General features: G+C 53.2%; 1 protein-coding gene across 1 annotated transcript in view; it reads left to right on the top strand.

Moving 5' to 3' along the window:
* The window catches only part of LOC125038692 (peroxidase-like), a 31,104-nt gene extending 16,210 nt beyond the window's left edge, over nt 1-14,894 (top strand). The window contains exons 5-17 of the mRNA XM_047632257.1: nt 690-863; nt 1,383-1,527; nt 2,890-2,977; nt 3,101-3,273; nt 3,880-3,997; nt 4,542-4,667; nt 8,999-9,169; nt 10,253-10,406; nt 10,605-10,771; nt 10,940-11,034; nt 11,267-11,416; nt 12,442-12,610; nt 14,686-14,894. Coding sequence (XP_047488213.1) covers nt 690-863; nt 1,383-1,527; nt 2,890-2,977; nt 3,101-3,273; nt 3,880-3,997; nt 4,542-4,667; nt 8,999-9,169; nt 10,253-10,406; nt 10,605-10,771; nt 10,940-11,034; nt 11,267-11,416; nt 12,442-12,610; nt 14,686-14,778 — 1,823 coding nt within the window. The 3' untranslated portion in view covers nt 14,779-14,894. The remainder of the gene's footprint in view (nt 1-689; nt 864-1,382; nt 1,528-2,889; nt 2,978-3,100; nt 3,274-3,879; nt 3,998-4,541; nt 4,668-8,998; nt 9,170-10,252; nt 10,407-10,604; nt 10,772-10,939; nt 11,035-11,266; nt 11,417-12,441; nt 12,611-14,685) is intronic.
* The last annotated feature ends 1,133 nt before the right edge of the window (nt 14,895-16,027 follow it).

The following is a 16,027-nucleotide window of genomic DNA, read 5'->3' as shown; positions in this document are numbered from 1 at the left end:
ACTTCACTTTCCCCCTCCTTTCTCCCTACCCCCCCTCCTTTCTCCCTCCCCCCTCCCCCCTCCTCTTTCCTCCCTCCCCCCTCCTCTTTCCTCCCTCCCCCCTCCCCCCTCCTTTCTCCCTCCCCCTCCTTTCTCCCTTCCCCCTCCCCCCTCCTTTCTCCCTCACCCCTCTCCTTTCCCTTCTCCCTCACCCCTCTCCTCCTTTCCCTTCTCCCTCACCCCTCTCCTCCTCCTTTCCCTTCTCCCTCACCCCTCTCCTCCTCTCCTTTCCCTTCTCCCTCACCCCTCTCCTCCCCTCCTTTCCCTTCTCCCTCACCCCTCTCCTCCCCTCCTTTCCCTTCTCTCCCTCACCCCTCTCCTCCCCCTTTCCCTTCTCCTCCCCCTTTCCCTTCTCCTCCCCCTTTCCCTTCTCCTCCCCCTTTCCCTTCTCCTCCCCCTTTCCCTTCTCCTCCCCCTTTCCCTTCTCCTCCCCCTTTCCCTTCTCCTCCCCCTTTCCCTTCTCCTCCCCCTTTCCCTTCTCCTCCCCCTTTCCCTTCTCCTCCCCCTTTCCCTTCTCCTCCCCCTTTCCCTTCTCCTCCCCCTTTCCCTTCTCCTCCCCCTTTCCCTTCTCCTCCCCCTTTCCCTTCTCCTCCCCCTTTCCCTTCTCCTCCCCCTTTCCCTTTTCCTCCCCTCTCCTCTCCTCCCCGCAGACGACGCCTTCTTCAGGACCCGCTCCGCGACGGGCGGGCTGCTCCCCAACCCGCGCGTCGTGAGCCTGGCCGTGCGGAATCTGCCCCCGGCGCGCCCCACGGAGCACAACGTCATGGTCATGCAGACGGGCCAGTTCATCGACCACGATTTCGTTCTCACGCCCGTTGTTCGAGGTTAGAGGGCGGCGGCGAGAGGTCAAAGTTCATGTGGGTTTTTTTCCCTGTCGGAGGGATATTTTATGAGCTGGGTTGGTGTTGTATTTTGAGTTCGCGCGAGCTAGTGTCATTTCGTCGACCACTACTTAAAAAAAAAAATGTTTTGCTGTTGTTTCTTTTCTTATTTCTTTCTTTTCATTTTTTCTCTTTAAATTTATTCATAAATTTGTAATGGTAATGCATTGTTTCATTCACCACGATCTAGTACTTCACACCCTACGAGCAAGGTCGGTCAAAGGTCTCATTATTGGCGATTTATGTTCAGTTTTATTTGGTTAATTCAAAGTTCAGATTGTGTGATTGTTTCAGATTTTTTGTCGGATTCTAATTACACGAGGATCATCCTATTAATGTCTCGTATTTCCTTACGTATATACTCTTCCTCCCCGTGGGCTGCCATATTTTCTTATCAGTTTGGAAGGGAACCTTCCAGTAGCTTGTACATTCCTTCGCTCATTCCTCTCCAAATATTCTCAGGCGCCGACGACAAACCACTGGAATGTAAGGATTGCAGCTCGTGGACCAATCCTGGATGCGTGCCCATTCCCATTCCTCGAAACGACCCCTTCATGTCCGCCCACGACGCCAAGACCGGGAAGCTTCGGTGCCTCCCCTTCACGAGGTGGGGCCGGGGAGCGGATCTGTTGTTCTTATTCTTATTATTAGTAGTATATGGTTTTGTTGTTATTTATGACTGTGTGTGTATATTGGTCTCTATATCAAATGTACAAGAAAACCACTAATTATCTAGCAGGTCCAGAGCAAAACTCACAAATGGGGGACACGGGAAAAAAGGAATATGACCCTTGTGTACTTACGCGGTCCTGTAGGCTGCTGACAACGATTCTTGAGCGGAGGCAGGAACGTGAGTTCTACCACCCTGAACACCAGCTATAATGGGCTCTTAACTCAAATGTACAAGAAAACCACTATATTATCTGGCAGGTCCAGAGGAAAACTCGGTATCCGTTTAACAGCTTTATTGAGAAACAGACACGTAGTAGGCGGAGGTATGGTAGTCGTGGTGGAGGCGGCGGCAGCTCCTCCGGGCGAAGGGGAGGAGGTGCTCGCGGTTCATGGGTCGGACTCGTTCTGCCTCCCTCGGGTCAGGCTGCGTCGCTCCTCCCTAGCTTTTTGCCCAGGGCGTGGGAACTCCGCTGGTCTCCGTAGGCGTATCCCCTCCAGAGCGTATCCTGTTATCGCCGAAGTGAGGTCAGGTCGCCCAGCCGCCCCGGAGGGCTCCCTGATTAATGATAGTGATACAGCTGCCCCGGTGGCTCCTTGATTAATGAATGTCAGTGTGTGTGTGAGGAAGAGAAAGGATTTGAGTATTACCATTTTTTTTTTTTTTCTTAAGATATTTTTTTTTTTTGAGAGAATGAATCCAATATCACACATTTTTGCATTTTTTTTTCTTATAACATGCATGTCCAAGAAAATGAGTATCCCCCCCCCCTTCCCATTTTTTTTCTTCACTAAATTTTCGGAATAACCTTACCCAAACGATATAAAAATCTCCGGAATAACGTTACCCAAACGATAGAAAAATCTCCGGGTCATGTGCGAATTGTCTGTGGAATTATGCCAAACTTCTTGCTAAAATGGCACCATTGTGTCAAAAAGTTGGCATTCGCCTTTTGTTACTTTCCGTCAAAGTCTGGCATGATTTGGCATCGTTACAAGTGGAGTATTCGTCCTGCAAGCCGAGAATGGTGGGTATTATGTATGCCAGACGTCAGAATGATAGCCAGTATTATTCACGGGAAGGGGGAATTAAGAATTGTATCGAAGCAATCGTTGCTCCAACCAAGCCCACTTCCAAGTGCATTTCTCAGCGTTGCCAATGTGCAAATCGCGCCACTATCGACCTAGGCATCCGAACACTTTTCGCTTCCCGCCTCCCCCCCCCCCCCATTTTCGCTTCGCTTTCGCTACCCATTTCCCCATCAAAATGAGTTCTGAACCGTGTCGACTTTCCTTCCAGAACCGTCGTCAGAGGTCGACCTAATGGCTTTGGTCGTCACACGGTCGACCAGATCAACACCAACACTGGATTTCTGGATTTGTCGACGGTAGTTTGTCCTGTCCTTAGATTTTTGTTTGTTTGTTTTGGGGACTCTTAAAGAACGTTGCGTCGGTGCATTGAAATAGATTTCGAAACTCTTTTTTTTTTCTTAATTATTGTTTTTACACAGGTCTACGGCACCAGCGACTGCCGCATGAACCGCCTGCGACTGTTTGCCAACGGTCACATGACTGAGACTCGGGTCATGAACTTCGACAAAGGGGTTTTGCCTCTGGTTCCTGGCGACTTGTTCGAGGACTGCCGTACGAAGCATAACAAGTGCTTCATGGCAGGGGATGACAGGTGAGGATCTTTTTCCGGGTTGTGTAGTGGAGTTAGATGGATGGTTAGATCTTGTTCCGGGTTGTGTAGTAGAGGTAAATGGATGTTTAGGTCTTGTTCCGGGTTGTGTAGTAGAGGTAAATGGATGGTTGGGTCTTGTTCCGGGTTATGTAGAAGAAGTAGATGGCTATTTGTTTTTTTGGAGTGGGTAGTACAGGTTATGGATGCGTATGTCTTTCCGGGTTCCGTATTAGAGGTAGATGGATGTTTAGTTCTTGATATTAAAAATGGCTAACCATTGTACCGGTGTAATTGCAGTATCCTATATCTAGGTTTCATTGAGTGATTGATGTATTACTATTTCCTAAGTATTTGTCATGAAAGTAACTTTAACTATCAGTGGTCATTATACAGATATTGTACAACTATTTTACATCTTCAAAAATGGATTTCAGCGATTTAGCAAATTAAGTTTTCTACGTTTTACCATTCTCGTTGCGAAAGCCGATTACATATTTACAAATATATCCATCTCGTCGACAATTTTAACGACCTCTAATACACCTACTAAGCATTAACGAAAACTTATTTAATCTTATCCCGATCCTCATTTTTTGTTTACCGCAGGAGCAACGAACACCTTGGCATAATGGTCACTCACATACTGTACCTTCGTGAGCATAATCGCATTGCAATGGGGCTCGCGAAAATCAACCCCCACTGGGACGACGAGAGGATCTATCAGGTGAGAAAAAGGGAGACCCAGGGCGAAAAAAGGTTCTTGGGGAGGGAGGGAGGGTTGGTTCTTGGGGAGGGAGGGAGGGAGGGAGGGAGGGTTGGTTCTTGGGGAGGGAGGGAGGGTTCTTAGGGAGGGAGGGTTGGTTCTTGGGGAGGGAGGGATGGGAGGGAGGGAGGGAGGGTTGGTTCTTGGGGAGGGAGGGTCCTTAGGGGAGTTAAATAGGGCAGGAAAAGATTTTATTTAACCTACAGAAAACATGTAGAAAGCTTGTGTATACATTTTGTAGGAATTTGGAAGAACCTCTATGATTATTCGCCAGAACCATTATTTAAAAAATGTAGGCATACTTAAGAGAGGCAGACACACACACACACACACACACACACACACACACACACACACACACACACACACACACACACACACACACACACACACACACACACACACACACACACACACACCCCGGATGGTCAGTTCAAAATAGAAGGCGTGCAAAGAGGCAAGTCATTATGAACCGTAGAAGTTCATTCTTTTCTTCTCCTCACAGGTCGCCAGGCAGATCAACATAGCCCAATATCAGCACATGGTTTACAACGAGTTTATCCCAACACTCATCGGTTACTGGAAAGCTAAAGAATACGATTTGCTTCCTCAGAAAAACGGTTACTCAAATGTGAGTCTTGTGCTTTGAGCGAATGAATATTAATTCATGTGATTTTTTGTTTTGCATAGAATCTACCTTTGCTTTTTCCCCACCTTGCTAATCATAACTTCCTCCCTCGCTCATCTTTCATCATATATTTCACATATTTCCTCTCCTCTTCTCCTCCTTTTCTTTCCTCTTTCTCGCCTCCCTCCCCTCCTCTCCCTCCCCTCCCTCCCCTCCTCTCCCTCCCCTTCCCACCTCCTATCCCTCCCCTTCCCACCTCCTCTCCCTCCCCTTCCCACCTCCTCTCCCTCCCCTTCCCACCTCCTCTCCCTCCCCTTCCCACCTCCTCTCCCTCCCCTTCCCACCTCCTCTCCCTCCCCTTCCCACCTCCTCTCCCTCCCCTTCCCACCTCCTCTCCCTCCCCTTCCCACCTCCTCTCCCTCCCCTTCCCACCTCCTCTCCCTCCCCTTCCCACCTCCTCTCCCTCCCCTTCCCACCTCCTCTCCCTCCCCTTCCCACCTCCTCTCCCTCCCCTTCCCACCTCCTCTCCCTCCCCTTCCCACCTCCTCTCCCTCCCCTTCCCACCTCCTCTCCCTCCCCTTCCCACCTCCTCTCCCTCCCCTTCCCACCTCCTCTCCCTCCCCTTCCCACCTCCTCTCCCTCCCCTTCCCACCTCCTCTCCCTCCCCTTCCCACCTCCTCTCCCTCCCCTTCCCACCTCCTCTCCCTCCCCTTCCCACCTCCTCTCCCTCCCCTTCCCACCTCCTCTCCCTCCCCTTCCCACCTCCTCTCCCTCCCCTTCCCACCTCCTCTCCCTCCCCTTCCCACCTCCTCTCCCTCCCCTTCCCACCGTCCGCTCTCCTCCCTTCTCACCTCCTCTCCCTCCCCTTCCCTCCTCCTCGCCCTCCCCTTCCCACCTCCTCTCCCTCCCCTTCCCACCCTCTCCTCCCCTTCACCTCTCTCTCCTCACCTTCCCACCTCCTCTCTCCTCCCCTTCCCACCTCCTCTCCCTCCCCTTCCCACCTCCTCTCTCCCACCCCTTTCCCACCTCCTCTCCCTCCCCTGTCCCACCTCCTCATCCTCCCCTTCCCACCTCCTCCTCCCTCCGCCTTCCCACCTCCTCTCCTACCCCTTCCCACCTCCTCTCCCTCCCCCCGCCCCCGCCCCCCTCCCCGACCCCCCCCCCCCCCCCCCCCCCGCCACCCCTCCACTTGTTCCCACCTCCTCTCCCTCCCCACTTCCACCCTCCTCTCCCTCCCCTTCCCACCTCCTCTCCCTCCCCTTCCCACCTCCTCTCCCTCCCCTTCCCACCTCCTCTCCCTCCCCTTCCCACCTCCTCTCCCTCCCCTTCCCACCTCCTCTCCCTCCCCTTCCCACCTCCTCTCCCTCCCCTTCCCACCTCCTCTCCCTCCCCTTCCCACCTCCTCTCCCTCCCCTTCCCACCTCCTCTCCCTCCCCTTCCCACCTCCTCTCCCTCCCCTTCCCACCTCCTCTCCCTCCCCTTCCCACCTCCTCTCCCTCCCCTTCCCACCTCCTCTCCCTCCCCTTCCCACCTCCTCTCCCTCCCCTTCCCACCTCCTCTCCCTCCCCTTCCCACCTCCTCTCCCTCCCCTTCCCACCTCCTCTCCCTCCCCTTCCCACCTCCTCTCCCTCCCTTCCCACCTCCTCTCCCTCCCCTTCCCACCTCCTCTCCCTCCCCTTCCCACCTCCTCTCCCTCCCCTTCCCACCTCCTCTCCCTCCCCTTCCCACCTCCTCTCCCTCCCCTTCCCACCTCCTCTCCCTCCCCTTCCCACCTCCTCTCCCTCCCCTTCCCACCTCCTCTCCCTCCCCTTCCCACCTCCTCTCCCTCCCCTTCCCACCTCCTCTCCCTCCCCTTCCCACCTCCTCTCCCTCCCCTTCCCACCTCCTCTCCTCCCCTTCCCACCTCCTCTCCCTCCCCTTCCCACCTCCTCTCCCTCCCCTTCCCACCTCCTCTCCCTCCCCTTCCCACCTCCTCTCCCTCCCCTTCCCACCTCCTCTCCCCCCTTCCCACCTCCTCTCCCTCCCTTCCCACCTCCTCTCCCTCCCCTTCCCACCTCTCCTTCTCCCCTTCCCACCTTCTCCCTCCCCTTCCCTCCTCCTCTCCCTCCCCTTCCCACCTCCTCTCCCTCCCCTTCCCACCTCCTCTCCCTCCCCTTCCCACCTCCTCTCCCTCCCCTTCCCACCTCCTCTCCCTCCCCTTCCCACCTCCTCTCCCTCCCTTCCACCTCCTCTCCCTCCCCTTCCCACCTCCTCTCCCTCCCCTTCCCACCTCCTCTCCCTCCCCTTCCCACCTCCTCTCCCTCCCCTTCCCACATCCTCTCCCTCCTCCTTCCCCCCTTCCCACCTCCTCTCCCTTCCTTCCTTCCCCTCCCCTTCCCACCTCCTCTCCCTTCCTTCCTTCCCCTCCCCTTCCCACCTCCTCTCCCTTCCTTCCTTCCCCCTCCCCTTCCCACCCTCCTCTCCCTTCCTTCCTTCCCCTCCCCTTCCCACCTCCTCTCCCTTCCTTCCTTCCCCTCCCCTTCCCACCTCCTCTCCCTTCCTTCCTTCCCCTCCCCTTCCCACCTCCTCTCCCTTCCTTCCTTCCCCTCCCCTTCCCACCTCCTCTCCCTTCCTTCCTTCCCCTCCCCTTCCCACCTCCTCTCCCTTCCTTCCTTCCCCTCCCCTTCCCACCTCCTCTCCCTTCCTTCCTTCCCCTCCCCTTCCCACCTCCTCTCCCTTCCTTCCTTCCCCTCCCCTTCCCACCTCCTCTCCCTTCCTTCCTTCCCCTCCCCTTCCCACCTCCTCTCCTTCCTCCCCTTCCCACCTCCTCTCCCTCCCCTTCCCACCTCCTCTCCCTCCCCTTCCCACCTCCTCTCCCTCCCCTTCCCACCTCCTCTCCCTCCCCTTCCCACCTCCTCTCCCTCCCCTTCCCACCTCCTCTCCCTCCCCTTCCCACCTCCTCTCCCTCCCCTTCCCACCTCCTCTCCCTCCCCTTCCCACCTCCTCTCCCTCCTTCCCTCCCCTTCCCACCTCCTCTCCCTCCCCTTCCCACCTCCTCTCCCTCCCCTTCCCACCTCCTCTCCCTCCCCTTCCACCTCCTCTCCCTCCCCTTCCCACCTCCTCTCCCTCCCCTTCCCACCTCCTCTCCCTCCCCTTCCCACCTCCTCTCCCTCCCCTTCCCACCTCCTCTCCCTCCCCTTCCCACCTCCTCTCCCTCCCCTTCCCACCTCCTCTCCCTCCCCTTCCCACCTCCTCTCCCTCCCCTTCCCACCTCCTCTCCCTCCCCTTCCCACCTCCTCTCCCTCCCCTTCCCACCTCCTCTCCCTCCCCTTCCCACCTCCTCTCCCTCCCCTTCCCACCTCCTCTCCCTCCCCTTCCCACCTCCTCTCCCTCCCCTTCCCACCTCCTCTCCCTCCCCTTCCCACCTCCTCTCCCTCCCCTTCCCACCTCCTCTCCCTCCCCTTCCCACCTCCTCTCCCTCCCCTTCCCACCTCCTCTCCCTCCCCTTCCCACCTCCTCTCCCTCCCCTTCCCACCTCCTCTCCCTCCCCTTCCCACCTCCTCTCCCTCCCCTTCCCACCTCCTCTCCCTCCCCTTCCCACCTCCTCTCCCTCCCCTTCCCACCTCCTCTCCCTCCCCTTCCCACCTCCTCTCCCTCCCCTTCCCACCTCCTCTCCCTCCCCTTCCCACCTCCTCTCCCTCCCCTTCCCACCTCCTCTCCCTCCCCTTCCCACCTCCTCTCCCTCCCCTTCCCACCTCCTCTCCCTCCCCTTCCCACCTCCTCTCCCTCCCCTTCCCACCTCCTCTCCCTCCCCTTCCCACCTCCTCTCCCTCCCCTTCCCACCTCCTCTCCCTCCCCTTCCCACCTCCTCTCCCTCCCCTTCCCACCTCCTCTCCCTCCCCTTCCCACCTCCTCTCCCTCCCCTTCCCACCTCCTCTCCCTCCCCTTCCCACCTCCTCTCCCTCCCCTTCCCACCTCCTCTCCCTCCCCTTCCCACCTCCTCTCCCTCCCCTTCCCACCTCCTCTCCCTCCCCTTCCCACCTCCTCTCCCTCCCCTTCCCACCTCCTCTCCCTCCCCTTCCCACCTCCTCCCCCTCCCCTTCCCTCCTCCTCTCCCTCCCCTTCCCACCTCCTCTCCCTCCCCTTCCCACCTCCTCTCCTTCCCACCTCCTCTCCCTTCCTTCCTTCCCCTCTCCTTTCCTTCCTTCCCCTCTCCTTCCCACCTCCTCTCCTTTCCTTCCTTCCCCTCTCCTTCCCACCTCCTCTCCTTTCCTTCCTTCCCCTCTCCTTCCCACCTCCTCTCCTTTCCTTCCTTCCCCTCTCCTTCCCACCTCGTCTCCCTTCCCTCCCCCCAGCACTACGACAGCCGCGTGAACCCCGGCGTCTTGAACGAGTTCACCACGGCAGCCTTCCGCCTCGGGCACACGATGATCCCGGACGATTTCCGGATGCTGGACAAGGCCTACCTGCCGGTCTCGTCGTTCCCGCTCGTCGAGACCTTCCACAATACGACTATGGTGTTCCCGGTGAGTAGTTGTGGGGGGATGAGGGTGGGGGAGGGTGTGGGAGGGGCTTATGTGAGGGGGGAGAGTGTGGGAGGGACTAATGTGAGGGGATTTGAGAGAAGAATAAATGGGAGGGGGGGATTGTTTTATTCGGGCGAGTGGGGGTTGGGGGAGAGTGGAGTGAGTAGGGGTTAATTTTTGGGGGGAGGGGGGAATGGTTGTTGTGCACAGCTTACGAATGACATAGCTTTGAGCAGGTAGTTTATTCTGAATCACAAGGTTAGCCATACACTATACTTTTCAGACTAGTGTACGTACCTAGGCAGTGTATGTTAAGACTAGATTTATCACTCAGAACATAACCTTTACGTCTGTCAGTTTCATATAATTTATTATTTTTCATTAAGGATAGATAACTGATATCAGTGCCGCTGGGCTTTCTTATCGTATGGGCAAGTCTTACTGGAGTGCTTTACTTTAGAAACTGCAAACTTTTCTCGCCACATGAAGATGCTTTAGCAAAGTCCGTCGTCTGGAGTAACTTCAAGTTGTGTGGATCCAGGTGATGAGATCATGATGTGAACGCATCATGATTTTGTGTGTGTGTGTGTGTGTGTGTGTGTGTGTGTGTGTGTGTGTGTGTGTGTGTGTGTGTGTGTGTGTGTGTGTGTGTGTGTGTACACTTTGTTCTACGGATGAAGAAATCCTGTCCGTTTTATCCATATGTTATTCCTGTAACTTGTATAACCTTCTAATTATTTTGGATATCATTCACTATACTTTTTCTTATATATAAATGATGTATATTCACTATAATGTTGTAACGTGTATCAATCACTATACTTTTCTTATAACATTTATATGATGTGTATATATCACTCTCCCCTTCTCATGACATATGCATGCTGTACTTAGAATAATGCCAAAAGGAAAGGGAAGAAAGGAGGGGATGGAGTAAAGGGAGGGAGGGAGGGAGGGTAGGGTAGGGTATGGGAGGGTAGGGTATGGGAGGGTAGGGTATGGGAGGGTAGGGTATGGGAGGGAAGGGAGGAAATGAGGAAACCTAACAACCAACTTCTCCCTTCCGTGCCATGACCTTGACAGATGGAATCCGGCGACTACCTGGTTCGCGGGATGGTAGGAACCAGGTTGAAACCGGTCGACCTGATACTCGTGGACATCACCCTCAACCGACTCTTCGAGAAATTAGGAGTTCCTCATTCGGGAGAAGACCTGTTTGCCAGGAACATAGCTAGAGGTAATGAAGACAGATTTTTTTAAAAAGATTAATGATTGTAGTTATTTGGTGAATGTGGTGGTGGGATTGGTGTGCTTGACAACTTGTCATGAAAGCTGATGGTAAGTGAGCCTTCAGAATAAACGTTGGTGGGAGGGCCTGCCGCATAAAAGCTACTAAGTGAACCTAATTAATACTGCTTTCTCAATTCCTTTGCAGCCAGAGACCACGGCATTGCTTCGTACACTACATATCGACAGTTCTGTGGTCTGGGACCTACTGCGAATTTCGACGACCTGAGAAGCACCATGTCCGACGAAGCAATAACCGCCTTTCGGCAGGTCTACGCCAGTGTGCACGATATTGACCTCTATGTCGGCGGTCTGGTGAGTAACGCCAATTTTCGGTTGATATGTTGAATAAGATGCGTTGCGTAGGTCGTACGTTTTATTTGACTACTTTTATATGACTACTGCTTAGATAGCAGACATTTTTCTAATATCACTAGCATGATTAGCGGAGACGTGTTGGTGCACTTGTTAATATTTACACAGGCAGAGAAGCTGTTGCCTGGGGCTTTAGTGGGCCCGACATTCGCCTGCATCATCGCCTTCCAATTTCTCAACAGTAAACGTGGAGATAGATTTTGGTAAGTATTATATATGGACATTTATATGGTATTTACGTTAATGATATACCCTTGGCATATATGAAAGTTTGACTTCTGTCAATTTTCTCTTTTTCTGTTTCTCTACATACATAATAACTGCAGTTATTTTTAATCCTCATGCACACTAGATTACCAAAACCTAATATAATCGGTGCCCTGTCTTAAAGTCTCTTAAAAGGATTGATCTAAACATTCAACGTCAAAATTTCAGGTACGAGAATAAGGACGCGGGTTTCAGCTACGTGCAGCTCCACGCCATCCGCAGCACAGCGTCCTTCTCTAGTATAATGTGCGAAAATATGGCCGAGAAGTTCGACCACAGGATACCACCCCAAGCGCTGCGTTTGCCGTGCAACCGGAAGTAAATTTTTGTTTTCATCAGTGAAATTTGTAGATTTTTTAACTTTATTTATTACGTGTTGTGTAGATCATTGATTGATTGATCGATTGACTGATTCATTCATTCATTTATTTATTCATTCATTCATTCATTCATTGATATTCAACGTACAGTCTCCTCCAAATGTGCAAGTTCGTCCCTCAGATTTACATTGTGACTCGATACCCATGTTAAAATGGCGGTTCACATAATGGCAACATTGAATGGGGGACTTTGCAATTGGAAAGGACCGACCATTATTAGAGTTAACGACCATGCAACTAGTACTTGTTTCTCGAGTGCATTGCTAACAGGGGGTTAGACGAGTCCATTATATTAATTATTATCTACGCAACAGTTTAGGGCACTTTACTATGTTCGTTGTTTCACGTACCCTTAACTCTGTTGGTACTGGGTAATCCACAAGGAGCCAGTTAGTAGGCCTATTTTTGTGTTATGATGATTATAATGTTATGAACAATGTTGATAAGCAATGAAAAATAAACAAATCTGAAAATCAAGATAAAGGGTGAACATTGTAGGCCAAGTAAGATTAGTAATTGACCTTCTGGTGATCACGCACTTGTGGAATCCTCTGTTAGGAAAGACATGGCATGTATTCTTGCGATCCAGGCAATACAGGGTTAGCATACAACAGTGTTACCAGCTCGTGACAAAATTAGGTGATGACGAATAGCCTGTCACCGAGCGTTCGTGTTTTACTTTTCCCATTGGAACACACTGTCTCATTTTTTAACGAGTACGTTTTGAGACGTTCCAATGTTTCTCTTTATGACCACAATTTCGAGCATCTCCCATGCACACCGACTTCACTATATATACACCAACCATTTCCTCTGCATTTTTAAAAATTATTTCATTATTTTTTGTTTTATTTATTTGTCTATTTCAGTTAAGCACTGCGCCATCATTCAGAAATCCCACTGCCTTTTTCCTTCAGTGAACATGACGTCTCTTCACTGAAGTTCTTGACCATCTTTTTTCAGGAATCCTCTTACTCCGTGTAGCCATCTGCACAAGCTAGACCTGACTCTGTGGGCCGAGAAACCGACGTACCAGCCCAAGTCCTGTACGTATATGAGCGTCGTGTACCGCCCTGGTGCTCCTGTGTCCGTGTCGCCTTGCCTCGCCTGCGTCTGTCACACGGATGGCAAGGTGGGAAAAGAGAGGGTCTTGCGAGCGGTGGCCTTTGGTTTGTATAATGTTGTGGGTGTCGATAATTGGTGTTTATATTGATTTTTTATCTTCTCTTTTCTGGTGTTTGTTTATACGGACTTTCTGATTTCTTTCTTTATCTTTCCCCTTCCCCTTCCCCTTTCCCTTTCCCTTTCCCTTCTCTTTCCCTTTCCCTTTCCCTTCTCTTTCCCTTTCCCTTCTCTTTCCCTTTCCCTTTCCCTTCTCTTTCCCTTTCCCTTCTCTTTCCCTTTCCCTTTCCCTTCTCTTTCCCTTTCCCTTTCCCTTCTCTTTCCCTTTCCCTTCTCTTTCCCTTTCCCTTCTCTTTCCCTTTCCCTTCTCTTTCCCTTTCCCTTCTCTTTCCCTTTCCCTTTCCCTTCTCTTTCCCTTTCCCTTTCCCCTTCTCTTTCCCTTTCCCTTTCCCTTCTCTTTCCCTTTCCCTTTCCCTTCCCTTTCCCTTCTCTTTCCCTTTCCCTTTCCCTTCTCTTTCCCTTTCCCTTCCCCTTCTCTTTCCCTTCCCCTTCCCCTTCTCTTTCCCTTCCCCTTCCCCTTCTCTTTCCCTTTCCCCTTCCCCTTCCCCTTCCCCTTCCCCTTCTCTTTCCCTTCCCCTTCCCCTTCCCCTTCCCCTTCCCCTTCTCTTTCCCTTCCCCTTCCCCTTCCCCTTCCCCTTCCCCTTCCCTTTCCCTTCCCTTTCCCTTTCCCTTTCCCTTCCCCTTCCCTTTCCCTTCCCTTTCCCTTTCCCTTCCCTTTCCCTTTCCCTTCCCCTTCTCTTTCCCTTCCCCTTCCCCTTCTCTTTCCCTTCCCCTTCCCCTTCCCCTTCCCCTTCCCCTTCCCCTTCCCTTTCCCTTCTCTTTCCCTTTCCCTTTCCCTTCTCTTTCCCTTTCCCTTTCCCTTCTCTTTCCCTTTCCCTTTCCCTTCTCTTTCCCTTTCCCTTTCCCTTCCCCTTCTCTTTTCCCCATCCCCTTCCCCTTCTCTTTTCCCCATCCCCTTCCCCTTCCCCTTCTCTTTTCCCCATCCCCTTCCCCTTCCCCTTCTCTTTTCCCCATCCCCTTCCCCTTCTCTTTTCCCCATCCCCTTCCCCTTCCCCTTCTCTTTTCCCCATCCCCTTCCCCTTCCCCTTCTCTTTTCCCCATCCCCTTCCCCTTCCCTTCTCTTTTCCCCTCTATCCCCTTCCCCTTCTCTTTTCCCCATCCCCTTCCCCTTCCCCTTCTCTTTTCCCCATCCCCTTCCCCTTCTCTTTTCCCCATCCCCTTCCCCTTCCCCTTCTCTTTTCCCCATCCCCTTCCCCTTCCCCTTCTCTTTTCCCCATCCCCTTCCCCTTCCCCTTCTCTTTTCCCCATCCCCTTCCCCTTCCCCTTCTCTTTTCCCCATCCCCTTCCCCTTCCCCTTCTCTTTTCCCCATCCCCTTCCCCTTCCCCTTCTCTTTTCCCCATCCCCTTCCCCTTCCCCTTCTCTTTTCCCCATCCCCTTCCCCTTCCCCTTCTCTTTTCCCCATCCCCTTCCCCTTCCCCTTCTCTTTTCCCCATCCCCTTCCCCTTCCCCTTCTCTTTTCCCCATCCCCTTCCCCTTCCCCTTCTCTTTTCCCCATCCCCTTCCCCTTCCCCTTCTCTTTTCCCCATCCCCTTCCCCTTCCCCTTCTCTTTTCCCCATCCCCTTCCCCTTCCCCTTCTCTTTTCCCCATCCCCTTCCCCTTCCCCTTCTCTTTTCCCCATCCCCTTCCCCTTCCCCTTCTCTTTTCCCCATCCCCTTCCCCTTCCCCTTCTCTTTTCCCCATCCCCTTCCCCTTCCCCTTCTCTTTTCCCCATCCCCTTCCCCTTCCCCTTCTCTTTTCCCCATCCCCTTCCCCTTCCCCTTCTCTTTTCCCCATCCCCTTCCCCTTCCCCTTCTCTTTTCCCCATCCCCTTCCCCTTCCCCTTCTCTTTTCCCCATCCCCTTCCCCTTCCCCTTCTCTTTTCCCCATCCCCTTCCCCTTCCCCTTCTCTTTTCCCCATCCCCTTCCCCTTCCCCTTCTCTTTTCCCCATCCCCTTCCCCTTCCCCTTCCCCTTCCCTCTCTCAGCTCCAGTGCAAGGCTTCCCCTCGAGGCTGCGAATATCCTGGAATGGACGAGTACTGTAAACTCTACTGTGAAGAAAGCATTTACCGTATTTAACAGGGTCGGTAAGGTGACTTGTATGAATTATACTGTTGAATTATGCTGTTAAATCTATCTCCTGTATACATATATTTTTATATAGAAATGAGTATTAAAGTGGAAAAAAAAACTTGTATGGACGTTTGATTCCCAGTTAAGAAAAAGAAGAAAAACTGTTACAGATAATTATATTCCTTAAAAATGAACAAATTAAAATGTTATAAACCTGGGTTTAACTAAAAAGTGAAGCGTCGAGCGAAATTATAGAATAATAGCATCTTAATAGCATTTTAGTAGTATCTTTAAAGGTCATTGCCCACTACCACTGCACGCTGGTGTGTGTGTGGTCTGTAGCGACCTTCGTTAAAGTCTTATTGATTTTATGCCCCCCCCCCCCCTCTCCGTCCCCTCCCCTCCACTCCCCTCCACTCCACACTTTCCCCACTTCTAAATCCCTCCACACTTACTCCCCTCCCCTCCACTCCCCTCCTCTCCACACTTTCCCCACTTCTAAATCCCTTCACACTTACTCCCCTCCCCTCCCTATCTCGTCCCTCTCCACTCCCTCAATCCCTTGTTCCTCTCTACTCTCTCCCTCACTCCTCTTCAGTCCCTCCCCTCACTCCTCTCCCCTCCTTCCCTTCCCTCACTCCTCTCCCCTCCTTCCCTTCCCTCACTCCTCTCCCCTCCTTCCCTTCCCTCACTCCTCTCCCCTCCTTCCCTTCCCTCACTCCTCTCCCCTCCTTCCCTTCCCTCACTCCTCTCCCCTCCTTCCCTTCCCTCACTCCTCTCCCCTCCTTCCCTTCCCTTCACTCCTTTCTCCGTCCCCTCTTTTCCCTCCCTCCCCCTCACTCCTTTCTCCGTCCCCTCTTTTCCCTCCCTCCCCCTCACTCCTTCCACTTCCCTCCCTCCCCCTCACTCCTTCCACTTCCCTCCCTCCCCCTCACTCCTTCCACTTTCCTTCCTTCCACTTTCCTTCCTCCTCACTTATTCCCTGTCCTTCCTTCCCACCGTCCCTCTCCCTCCCCCACTCCCACACGTTCCTCTCCCTCCCCCACTCCCACACGTTCCTCTCCCTCCCCCACTCCCACACGTTCCTCTCCCTCCCCCACTCCCACGTTCCTCTCCCTCCCCCACTCCCACACGTTCCTCTCCCTCCCCCAGTCCCACACGTTCCTCTCCCTCCCCCACTCCCACACGTTCCTCTCCCTCCCCCACTCCCACACGTTCCTCTCCCTCCCCCACTCCCACACGTTCCTCTCCCTCC

Source organism: Penaeus chinensis, chromosome 25 (genome assembly GCF_019202785.1).
Source record: "Penaeus chinensis breed Huanghai No. 1 chromosome 25, ASM1920278v2, whole genome shotgun sequence".
NCBI lineage: Eukaryota > Metazoa > Arthropoda > Malacostraca > Decapoda > Penaeidae > Penaeus > Penaeus chinensis.
This window is presented reverse-complemented; position numbering and strand designations above follow the sequence as displayed.